The sequence below is a fragment of the Patella vulgata genome, chromosome 8 (genome assembly GCF_932274485.2).
Source record: "Patella vulgata chromosome 8, xgPatVulg1.2, whole genome shotgun sequence".
Taxonomy (NCBI): domain Eukaryota; kingdom Metazoa; phylum Mollusca; class Gastropoda; family Patellidae; genus Patella; species Patella vulgata.
Genome location: NC_065886.2, coordinates 31,800,774 through 31,814,047, shown reverse-complemented (window position 1 = coordinate 31,814,047; position 13,274 = coordinate 31,800,774). Strand labels below are relative to the sequence as shown.

Below are 13,274 nucleotides of genomic sequence, written 5' to 3'. Positions count from 1 at the left end.
CAACCCCCTCTTGCTATCCTAACGATAAAAACATTGGATATTGTGCCCCGTCCCACTGGACGCAGAAAAGCAACGTTGTGCATACTAAGCACTGACAATTTCACTTCTCAGCAGGAAGGCCCGGATCTGTGTTGAAACTGAAAAGCGAATCCAAGTAAATCTGTCAGTTCAGTTCAGGGGAAACAACTCTTTGCGGTAAGAATACTTCTCAGAACGGTTTCGTAACCTCTAAAGAATGCTATGGTAGTTCTCACCATGGTGATCCCACCGATCAATTGAAACTAAATTCCAAGAGTTCACCTTCGTGCACGACAATGCGTACACTGGATTTCGGATTTTTGTCCCATGGAACTACACGTTGCTAGACCGTCCATCCTGTATCACTGACAAAGTGAATCCACGATGGAAAATCCAGAGAGACGTGCTATCGTGACTCCGTACACGTTGTAGCCTGTTGCGGTTTCCGGAATTGATCTGAGTATAATACCCGGAACCTTGTGGTTAACGACCCAACACAATACTCACTCACCACCGCTACCGCCTTGCTTTTGTTTATCCCACCCGGACGAATAAGGGGGAACTACGCTGGAAAATCATCCGAATGGAACCCAAGACCTTAAATATTCACGACCAGATACTCTCCCTTGCTATCTCCAGTCCTGCATCACTGACAAGTGGCATACTACGCAAGAACATCACCAGAATCGAACCCGATACATCCTGGATATTGAGCCAGCGTCTTAATTACTCACGGACCTTCTATGGAAGGGAATACAAGGTGATATATATATCAGCTTTTATTTTCATCCAATACACATTTAACACAACAGTAACAATAAAATAATATAATAACAAGCACCAATAAACAAGCAATCATAGCGTGACAAATAACAATTTGCCAAAATGTGAATAAGAAAACAGTCTGATCGCACCAGTTCCGGGGCTCGTGTAATGGCGCCTGGAATTGCGGTTTCCAAATACTAAACAACCAGTAATGTCCAAAAGCGAACCAAATCGTCAAGAAAATGTTTAATGCTACGTTAGTCATTCGAATCATAGTGCTCAAATCGTCCTCATCATGAATTTCTCCCACATCGTCTTTATGTTTCTTCACCTGTTTCCACAATAAAAATAAAACTTTTATTATACCGAACACACCACCAACGACTTGATATATGGGTAATTTAGGCTCCTTGGGACAATCACGGAGGTAATTAACACCTGGAAAATACAGAAAACATAATGATATAACCGAAGTTGAAAACAAAATAAAGTGGGGCTTTATGTCTTACTTTCCTAGGCTAGTAACGGACATAGTAAGTGCAGGAGGACCACACTACACGTAAACAAAACCCATAAGACATACCTGCGGACAAGACTACACAGACATTGAAACGATTGAAATGGAATGGGGTTTGACGTTTTAATGTTCTGCACCAATCGAAGTAATGAAACATTGCATAGGATTAAATGAAATGAAATGGCTTTTAACTCGCCTACCGTTCTGTTCTGACTGGGCTAATGAAGACGGACATACGCCATACAGTGTGCTAAAAGGGACATTTTCCCGGACAGCGGTGCTACGACCTACTCTTATATCGAATTCCAACTGCCCATGAATCTTTTACGTGCACGCCAATGTGTACACGGGACTTCGGCATTTTGTCCCATACGAACGACTAGACAGCTGTGCTTGTCAGCACCTACGTCCTGCACCACTGACAAGGGGAAACCACGACGGAAAATCCCGATGAACTTTCTCGGCCAATGCAGGTATCGAACATGTATCGAGAGTGAACCCGCGACCTCCAAGCTAGCGAGCCAGCGTCTCACTCACTTAGCCACCGTGACTCCCCATTGCAGGGGACTGCTGGACATTTCTCCGGGACAGCAGTGCCTAGTATTTATCCAAATTCCAACTCACGATGTTTTCTTAACGTGCATGTTAACGACTAGGCACTGTTCCCTGTCAGGAAATACGAGAGAGAACAACGCTGAACAATCTCAAGGAACAAAATTCAGACAGAATAACCTTCATATCTGCACTGTATGGCGCATGCCCCTTTTCATTATTCCGTTAAGAGTAGAACAAGTAGAACAAGTAGGATGTTAAATCCCATTTCATCTGATTTGATATCTTATTTCATACGGTACCAATGGGAATTGAGTTTTAACATTGTCTGTTGTTTTTGTATGTTATACAAAATGTAACAATAAATATACAGCCTCTTCTGGGCCCATATTAAACTTTATTATAACGTTACACAAACCAACAAATCTTAAAAAAAACCTATTATTTATTAATCAATTATTAATAAACTCCATTATAACGTCACATATCAACGAATATATTTTTTTAAAAAGACGAATGTGTCACTATAAAAAATTGAATCAAAACAAATTCAATTAATATGTAAAATCAATACGGTATTATACGAACAATTACTAAAGAACTACTTTTGTTTTAAATCACTAGGTCGTAAAATTCTACACAGTTAATGTTACATAAACTAGGCACGGTGTCGGATACATGAATTTTTAATTATCAGTACCATGTATATGCAACAGCTTGTGACTTTTTAATAGATATGTAATGGTTATGAAACAGATAAAAATTATATAAATGTCAGATTGAACGCTTGAAAAGGTTAGGTACCACATTAACTCTCTTATTTTGTTAATGAGACATTAAACCCCATTCCGTTTCTATCTACTGACTGAGTATCCAGATATCTATCCTCTGGCAATTGAGAACCATTGTACGATTCTACCGTCTGCCTACAGTAGTCTACACTGTTAAAATTATTATGTATTTTTACCATTTTTAAGCTGGCAGAAATGTTGCCATATTTATAACTGTATTTTAACATTGCATGTTATTTCACAGTCTGTAATGTAACTTTACCTCTAGCTATTATACATCGAAGGTAAATTTACATATATGTAAATGGAATACATGTAAAATTATAATGAAGTCAATTTACATTAATTGGTAAAATAATATTGTAAAAACAAGAAACACTTGCTGTGTAATTTAACAGAGTTTATGTAATTATAACTCACTACAAATGGCAATTTGCCGAGTAAAATTACTAAAGGGAATGAGGCTGTCCCCACTTCGCTTAGTAGTCCTAGGCTCGATCCTGGCGAACACAGACAATTTTATAGAACTTCAAGCCGAGCATGTGAAACAACATTAGACAATGGACAGGGTAGGTGGGAGACCACTGTCCAAGCAAAATGTCCCACACAGCACAATGTATCGCATATGCCTGTCTTTATTAGCCAGTTGGGTATATTTTCAATAACCTATTGCTCTAAAAACTACTAAACTGACTAACAGAATAGAAATTATGGTGTACACAACAAAGGGGGAATAACCGATGTGACCCCTGACAGTAAATCTACAATTTGCTGTAAAAAGGTTATCTAAAATGGAATTTCTGTTAATATACAACTCACATTTTCTAAACTGAGATATGGTTGTATTTCTACATTACGTTTGATGTAATCTTACATAAGCTTTGTATTCATATGGAAATGAAATGAAATGAAATGGGGTTTAACGTCCTACTGTTCTGCTCCGAACTGGGCTAATGAAGACGGGCATACGCCATACAGTGTGCTATGAGGGTAATTTTGCCCGGGCAGCGACACTATCGCCTACTCTTATATCGAATTCCAACTGTCAAGGGATCCTTTATGTGCACGCCAATGTGTACACGGGACCTCGGTTTTTCGACCTATCCGAACGACTAAACAACTGTCCTTGCCAGGCCCTCCGCCCTGCATCACTGACAAGCGGGAACCACGCCGGAAAATATGTAAGTTAACAAACCATGTGACTGACAAATCCGACATTGTATTTTTACTTATAACTGTAAATATATATAAAATTGTAACAGTGTATATGTTTAAAAAGAGGTTTGAACTAAGTGCGCTATTCCCCTTCAGTACTGTTTCAAACAAGGTTTGAACCAAGGGCACTACTCCGCGCTATCAACTGGATCTGTTTCAAAAGAGAGTCCAACCCAGGGTATAATGCCCCTCTATCTAGAGTATCTTTTTTCAATATAGATTCGAAACAAGAGTATTCCATCCTCTATCGACCGTATATGTTTCAAAGGAGACTCAATACAAGAGTAGGCCATAGTGACGCTGCCGAGGCAAAATGTCCCCATACCACACTGTACAACGTCTTCCCGTCTTTAATAAACTCGCTAGTTTAGAATAGAAAGACGCTAACCGCCCCCCCCCACCCGCCCATTTTATTTCAATAACATTTCAATTCAGTTCTTTTACGATTTAAGAATCTGCTCACTTGTAATGAGAAATAATATTCTACGATATAAAGATAAGCTTGCTACGATGCACGAAGCTTAAATTTCAATTGTTTCTGGCGAGCGTATAGTCAGACAAGCATCTTGACTAAAACCAGCTTGCTATTGTTAGAACTGTAACCCTAATCTGCAGGTTTATTGGAAACCGTTTCCCTGATAATGAAATCATAAAAAAATAAGTGCTTGGCTAATAGCGAAACAGACACAGGGGAATTGGGTCTGTGCATCACATGTTGCCAAGATAAACATGTAATGTTCGATGGAAGGTTTTATTGAGTAAAAAAAACAATAAATAGTGAACTGCTGGAAACTTTTGAGAGCAAAGATTTGATGGAGTTTAACAGCTCCTCGACAATCTTAGAGCTTTATTTTGAGGTATTTGTGTTAAGTTTTTTGTCGGTATAGTGAATACTAAAATCCTAACAATCGAACCAAAAGGCACACTTTCCTTTTCAGGTTCGTCATCCCTGTAGGGGAATGTTAGGACATGGCGTGAGATCTGGTGGATTACCACAGAGTTTAATCAAATCAGAAGCTCTAAGAAAATGTTTCTGTTCATGTAGATGCATACATTATAGTGGAGTGATGTCAAAGCGGCAAGAATGCTTCACACGTTTGCTTGTTCGACAAGGACAGCTGTCGTATACATTGGCAATTGAAATTCAATATAAAGAGTAGGCCATAGTGCCGCTGCCCGGCAAAATTTCCCTCATAGCTCATTGCATGGAGTATGCCCGTCTTCATTAACCCAGTTGGAGCAGAAGAGTTGGATGTTCAACCCAATTTCATTTCATTTCATTGTTTGTTCGACGTTATTTCAGGGTGAAATCCAAACGTCCCCCCCCCCCCTATCAGACTGTATGATGTGTGCCAATCTTCATTAACCCAGTCGGAGTAGAACGGTATGGCGTTAAAAACCATTTCATTCCATTTTCATTTTTCGGTTGTCATTCCATTCGGATTTTCGTCCCATCTGAACGATTATACACCCATGTCAGCGGCCACCGGCGCCACCCCTCTACAAGAACCCGTGATTCTTTTCGGATCACACCGTGATTCGATGCCGTGGCATTGTTATTGAGTGGTCAGTGTCCTATGGCTCGACTCCCTCTAAATCGGTATGTCCTCGTTGCCTTGGGTGGGCATTAAATCCAGTTTGTATCCCCGACCCCATCTTTATATAAACAGAGTTAAACTTACCTATGGCTGTCATGACAAGGGGTAAGGCTAACAGTACAATCAGTAATACAGTTACTGGCCCTGTAAAAATACATTTTAACAGTTGTTTAAATAGATAGTTTTACTTAAATATAATCTTTCTTTACTCAGAGCCATAATCCGCAAAGTCCTTACAATGACAAGTGCGTCACAATCAGCAAGGACCGCGCAATCCGTAAGGATCTTACGATCCACAAGCCCTCACAATCAGCAATGACCCCACAATCCGCAGGTACCGTACAATCCACAGGGGCCTCACATTTGACTGAAAACCATACTATTAAATAATTAAAATGTAAATAAATGTTTCTTGAATTTCTAGTCTAATGTTTTCACAAAGGACCTTCACAGTTTATAGCGAAACCCCCACACTGGCTGTATATGTTTGCATATTACAGCCGCTGCTCGTCATTTGCATTTTTCGGGCAAATAATCCGTCAAAGATTAATTCACGCCAGACTCTCCTTCATGCAACAATGACAATTACAACAAGTAGGAAAATCCCAAGAATTTTCTTGCCTAAGCACCATCAAAAATATTCCGCACAGTTACGCGGGTCATATTGATTATTAAAAATGTATTCATAGCCTAAATATATTTTTTAAATATTAGTCACTGAATATTTATAAACAATCTGAATACATTAATATTTTAAGATATACATCAATATATACTCTTCCAAAAAAGTAGGGGATATTGAAATGCAAATACCTATGCAGGTTGTGATATGATAAATAGTCATAGACACTTGACATGCCTTACGAGTATGTTCACAGATGAAGAACTTATCGCTCCAACGCCTGTCCAACCTCGTGGGTTTTCTCCGGGTCCTCCGGTTTCCTCCCACTGCTAAAGACCCCTACGCGCAAGCAAATTATTCAAATAAAAATAAAAAAAACAACCATATGTTAGTCCCGAAATGACCTATTTGTGTCGAGTGGACGTTAAACCCCATTTCTCTCTTTCTCTCTCTTTATCGCTCCAACAGAACCACTGAGCTGCACATGCGACGCGCAATAGCGCCATATACGTGGTAGGGGTTCATTGTCAAATTTGACTCTTCAAGGAAGGGTTGATGAAAACTGCCGCGTGCTGGTTTATCTATCCATGTTTGCTTTCCTATCGGTTCTTGCATAAGATTTACTGTTTAGCGTATCTTTGCTTTAGTGTGTTACGGTTAATTTGAACGGGAGACGTGTTCGTCGACGTCAACGTCAACCCTGCAAGAATTGGCCGTGGCACTGCAAGGGGAGTGGGTCAGATTGCCCCAAATCGTGATTGGATGGTTGATTAGGAGCATGCCACGACGAATTGCTGAATGTCTGAGGATTGGTGGAGCAATTACTCATTATTAAGACAAAAATCAAAAACATTCATTTTCACTTTTGACGGTGTTTCTCTTTGTGAGTGAAATGGGGCCGTCAGATTAGCCGCCCATATGAACTGTTTATGTTCATGTGTAGGCAATTGGCCTGTTATTAACATACACTGGTTACCTCTAATAAAAACAGCAGTGCATTTCCGCAGTTTTGTATTGTTTCTGAATATCCCCTACTTTTTTGAAGAGTATATTATGGGCGTATGCTCTACTATTAACCGCACTAAGGTTTGAAACAAACTAATATATTGATATCTTAAAGGGGCATAAGGTAAGATTAGATAAAGAGCTGACAGTGTTCGGTATAATAGTTAAAAAATAGATAATGAAAACAGAGTATGCTGAAACTTCCAGTCAAATTGCTTCACATTGAACCGAAATATTAGCGATTCAATTTTAGGCTAGCCTCGATCGTCATTACTATGTTGGTACGATAATATCCATTTTTACTTTAAATCATCCATCACAAAACGTATTCAAATCCACTAAATACCACAGGCTAACGATGGCATCCAGAGTTGGTTATGTTCTTGATAAGTTAACTACATATTAATTTAAGGACCAAAGAAAGAACTACAACAGGCAGATTTAGTGCTTGCATGTTTAAGATATACATTAATGTATTACGGGTATATGCTCCAATTAAGTGGGTATATTCCACAATAGTCTGAAACAATCGTAATACCTTGATACATGTATATTGTAATAAAAAAAAGTAATTGTTATCTATAAATATAGAGTGTTTAAGTGATTATGTACCAATTAATAAATGTCATTCAAAGAATATATTCGCAGAACTAACCAACTAAATATTTTTTTTTGTTTCTAAATAGAGATTGCTAATGGCGTAAGGTTTTGAATAGGATATTTCTGGATATTGGAATATATATTTCGAGCCGTTTTTTTACATGCTAATTACTTGCTATGGTTATGATAATAGGAATAAAAATGATTACTGTTTATGGATATTGGAATACATTAAGATTTAATAAAAACATTTGGAGCTGTTTTCTACATGCTAATTACTCTGTAATAGCAATCAAAAAGATTATCATTTTTATATGCATGGGTGATTATTTGTTATAAATTTACATTTAGTTATTGATTTTTTATTATATAATAAAATATCGATTTTTAGATTCAAATGATTCAAATTGTTTGCTAAATATCAAACATATATAACCTTTCGAGAAAATGCTGACAAATAATAGTTTAAAATCACACGATTTCTGATAAACTTACAACATTTAGTCATGTGGAAATGACTGAATAAGGTTTATATATGATCAGTGTTCACCTTCTTTGTTCGATTAATTAAAGATGCATTATGCTGATTACACTATTTTGCCTTATTACACTATTTTGCCTATACCGTTTTTTAGGACTTCGAATTTTGTCTAATGGTTTGGATTGTTCGTACTTGGTTTTATTTTATTTATGCTAAATCTGGCTTCATATATTATATAAACTATTATTGAGAGATTTGTTAACATGACAAACTCATAATCCACTCTCTACATCACAGGTTGGCCAAGATTCAAGACTTAAAACTTTTACGATATAGTGGAGAATCGAGACTTATTGTCGAATGTCACGCACCGTTCTAACAATCTACGTTAGATCTTATTAAAGCTTAGAACGATCGTAAATTGGCTCAGATAATGTAATTTGACTGAAATGTTCAATGTATTCATTTAATTTTTCATTTTATTTTTGGATTTACATAATGCATCATTAATATACAATCTGTGGAAAATAAATTGAATAATGCTATGCTTGCTTTTTCTTGAGAGACTCTGGGATATTTCTCATTCTTGTAGAATTCATCACACATTCATTATGTTGTTTAAATCAGAAATTTACGAGCACAGAATTTGGACCCCATGGTTTCCACCAAAGTTCGTCCAGCTGCGGTCGACAGGGCTGCGCCTAATCATGATGGGCTGAGTCTAGTCATGACGGACTGAGACTAGTCATAGAGGACTGATCTGGTCATGAGGGACTGCGTCTGATCTTGAACGACTGAGGAATCGTCACAGATTGAGGGATAATTTACATGGTTTTTCATCCCATACGAAAGATTATACATTGTTACCTGGCAGGCCATCTGTCCTAAAACACTACACTGACAACACCGGGATCGACCACCAGACCCACTTACTTACTGAGATTCCTCTAATTTATATACTAAATTCCATTTACAGAGCCCTATGGAATCTGCAACTACCCCTTAAAATCCAAATAATGCAAAGAAAATGTGGACGTCTCTTCGTTTGAAATAAAATTACCCAGACATTGTCAGTACTTACACGTTGTGCTAATGATGGTAAAGGCACGATATAAAAATTCACAGATTCCTGAAGATTCGACGCCGGCTTCACAAACAGAGTTCATTAAAGAATAATGCTGTTCACATTCCTCAACTCCAGGCCATATTACTGTACTATCGTAAAACTGTTTTTCTAATGGCGATGTATTCTGAAAATATAATGACATAAACAATGAATAAAAAATGAATTACAATGAGGTTTAACGTTCTACTGTTCTGCGCCAACTGAATTAAATGGGTATACGGCATGCAATGTGATATAAGGGAGATTTTATCCGGACAACAATTAGTTCGAATTTCATCTCTTTTACGTGCACACCAATGTGTACACGTCACCTAGGTTTTTTTTTTTTAAAGAATCAAACTTATAGAAAATAATATCTCAACTTAGAATTGTATCGCAGAGAAAGGTCTTTTCATCTATAAACCTTATAAACAAGCCGCCGCCATCTTTAATTTTGGTTTTTGGACATTTGAATCCATGTCCGGAGAATATCGACCTTTGATTTTGTGTTTTACATTACATGTTGAATAGTAAATTTTAGCGTAGATTTAGCCATGGAGGACTTAATATTTCCCGAAAATGCAAATGGAGAGAAAGAAATGGGGTTTAACGTCCATTCGACACAAACTAGGCCATTTCGGGACTAACAATAACATATGGTTCAAACTTATTTCAATAAATCGATTGCGCGTAGGGGTCTTTAGCAGTAGGAGGAATGCGGAGGAACCGGAGAAAACCCACGAGGATAAGTCAGCAATCGGGGAATCAAAACCACGCCACTTGACTGAATGACAGACCTGATACAACGCACACTCTGTAACCATTCGGTCACCCAATCCTCCGAAAATGCAAATGACGATCAGTGAATTCAAATTGGCCTGCATAAATCTATGGTATAAGGTTTCTTCCAATAATACATACACCAGACTGCCTGAGAAGCATATTTATCCGGAAAACAGATCTTCTCAATATATAGTTTTCTGAATAGTTATTTAAGAACGTGAATGCATGAACTTGTTAATGTGTAATAGCCAGTTCAATGTACACTAGTTCAAACATATACGTTCACATATACAAGCCAACACGGTTTTAATATTTAGTCTTGTCGATTCACGATTAAGGTTAATTACTCATTTTGCTGGGACATTGGCTTACCACTTCTGCCCAAGCGATTTTAGGACACCTGTTCAGGCGTACAAGATAAAACAACTTTTAAGAAAAGCGTTCTAGAAGACAGGTAGAGAGCTGGGTTTTTAAAACTAGTTTATTTGCCCCAACTTTATTTTTCTTTATATAACCACTTCAACTGGCTCGTGTGAACAGGGTATTGTATCTATTAAATAAATAAAACTAAAAAAAAAATATATATATGGAACACATGTTTATTATACACTAGCTGTTTATTCGGTGTTGTACGGGTAGTGCAGCCCCCCAACAGACGGTAAAATATATTTCTACATATTATTATAAATATACACCCTTGTAAAATGTCCTTGGTTAGTTACTTATACAAAGATTAACGCCTATGTATACATGTCCCCAGTTAGTTACCTATATTCCATGTAACTATGTAAATGTGTATAAATTGTTGTATTTTGTCCATCTCTGAACAATGATATTATTTCTGACGTGTAGCCCAGATTAGCGAAAAGGTACTTTAAAAAGTTAAATTGTTTTTTAACCGGTGTTGAAATCGGTTTGTGTCCGCATACCATTTGTCTTTTCATCATTTACCGTGAAACAAAGTAGTGTATTTTTACGGTTGCGGTAATAGTTCAATTAGATACTATGATATGCAGTATCGGATTTACCTATAGGCTTGGCGGGCTGTGCATATTGTGTATGTTAATAACAGGCCGATTGCCTACACATGAACATAAACAGTTCATTTGGGCGGCTTATCTGACGGCCCCATTTCACTCACAAAGAGATACACTGTCAAAAGTGAAAAAGGACGTTTTTGAATTTTGTCTTAATAATAAGAAATAGCTCCACCAATCCTCAGACATTCAGCAATTCGTCGTGGCATGCTCCTAATCAACCGCCCTATCACGATTTGGGGCAATCTAACCAACTCCTCTTGCAGTGCCACGGCCAATTCTTGCAGTGTTGTCGGTTGACGTTGACGTCGACGAACACGTCTCCCGATCAAATTAAACGTAACACACTAAAGCTAAGATACGCTAAACAGTAAATCGTATGCAAGAACCGATAGGAAAGCAAATATGGATAGGATAAAACAGCAAGCGGCAGTTTTGATCAACCCTTCCTTGAAGTGTCAAATTTGACAACGAACCCCTCCCACGTGTATGGTGCCATTGCGTGTCGCGCATGCAGCTCAGTGGTTCTTCATCTGTGAACATACTCTCAAAGCATATCAAGTGTCCATGACTATTTATCATATCACAACCTGCATATGTTTTTGCATTTCAATATCCCCCACTTTTTTTGAAGAGTATATAATCTGCTAGCTACTACTGTCTTTTAACATCAATCATTTTTGACGCAGTCCAGCTATGAGACATTTCTTCAATAAAAAAAATAAGAGTTTTTAAACACGCCCACTCGACACAGACTAAGTCATTTCATAATTTCAATAATTCGCTTTGTCGTAGGGGTCTTTAGCAGTGGTGAACCCGGGGGGCTGAGTTCAAAGGGTATTATCATGGGGTAAGGTGGTTGTGCTGTATTCAATCAATTTGTTACAGGGTGTTATAATGCACCACAGTAATTACACTCAAACTATTCAATGAATTGTCAGTTCATGTGTACATTTGTTTCTCGGCAACATATATTATTTTTTAATTGGAAATATCTTAATTATGAAGCCTGTATCATTACTGTCGAGTGCAGTTGACGCTTATGGCTGACCCCCGGATCCATTCGCTTGATTTAATATTTGTTTTATTTTTTCTTGCAATGTCTATGTAGTTTGTCTTTTCAGCAGGTTTGTCTGGTCGGTTTTGTTTAGCATGTACTGCCGTTCTCCTGTAGTTACTAGTTACTATTACTATTAGTAAAATTGAGCCCTTGCCAAGTCTATTTCTGTTTATTCCCAAAGATCAGAACCTTCTTCGGCATTAGCACACAGGTAATGAAGTTATGGAGAAATGTGGTGAATTCCCTTAAATCCAATCAATATCAGGTCATAAATCAGTTATGTGCTTATTGTGATTATAATAAATTGATCGTGTCACAAATTAACCCGGTTACATATATCAAGGTTAATAGACCACATCAAGATCCGATTCGAGGTTAATAGACCACACCAAAATCCGATTCGAGGTTAATAGACCACACCAAAATCCGATGCGAGGTTCACAAACCACACAAAGACCCGTTTCGCGGTTCATAGACCACACCAAGACCCGTTTCAAGATTAAAAGGCCACACCAAGACCCGATTTTGGGTTAATAGACCACACCAAGACGCGATTCGAGGTTAATAGATCGCATCAAAACCCGATTCGAGGTTAATAGAGCACACCAAGACTCGATTCGAGGTTAATAGGCAAAATCAGGACCCGATTCGAGGTAAATAGACAACACCAGACCTGATTCGAGGTTAATAGATCACACCAAGTCCCGTTTCGAAAATAATAGGCAACACCAGAACCATAGGCGTATGGGCTCGATGAATGTTAATATCCATATTAAGTTTAATAGTTTAACAACTTGTCCCAGATGGTTCTCAAATAAATTACTGTGTAAAAGCTGTACAAAACATATATTGAACCTATATACTGGATATAGGGGCTACAGTGGCTAAGTGGGTAAGACGCTAGCTCGCTAGCCTGAAGGTCGCGGGTTTGCTCCGGGTGTTGGCCGACAAAGTTCATCGGGATTTTCCATCGCGTGTGTCAGTGGCACAGGAGGGCCTGGCAAGGACAGCTGTCTAGTCGTTCGGGTGGGAAGAAAATCCGATGCCCCATGTACATATTGACGTGCACATAAAATATCCCTTAGCTGTTGGAATTCGATATAAGAGTAGACCGTAGTACCACTG

General features: G+C 38.1%; 1 protein-coding gene across 5 annotated transcripts in view; it reads right to left on the bottom strand.

Moving 5' to 3' along the window:
• Positions 1-782: 782 nt before the first annotated feature.
• The window catches only part of LOC126830340 (transmembrane protein 272), a 138,086-nt gene continuing 125,594 nt past the window's right edge, over positions 783-13,274 (bottom strand). For all 5 annotated transcript variants that reach the window (XM_050560711.2, XM_050560715.2, XM_050560712.2 and 2 more), the window contains exons 2-4: positions 9,246-9,414; positions 5,541-5,600; positions 783-1,221 (exon numbers count right to left, since the gene is read on the bottom strand). In XM_050560711.2, the coding sequence (XP_050416668.1) occupies positions 791-1,221; positions 5,541-5,600; positions 9,246-9,414 (660 nt within the window). In that variant the 3' untranslated portion in view covers positions 783-790. The remainder of the gene's footprint in view (positions 1,222-5,540; positions 5,601-9,245; positions 9,415-13,274) is intronic.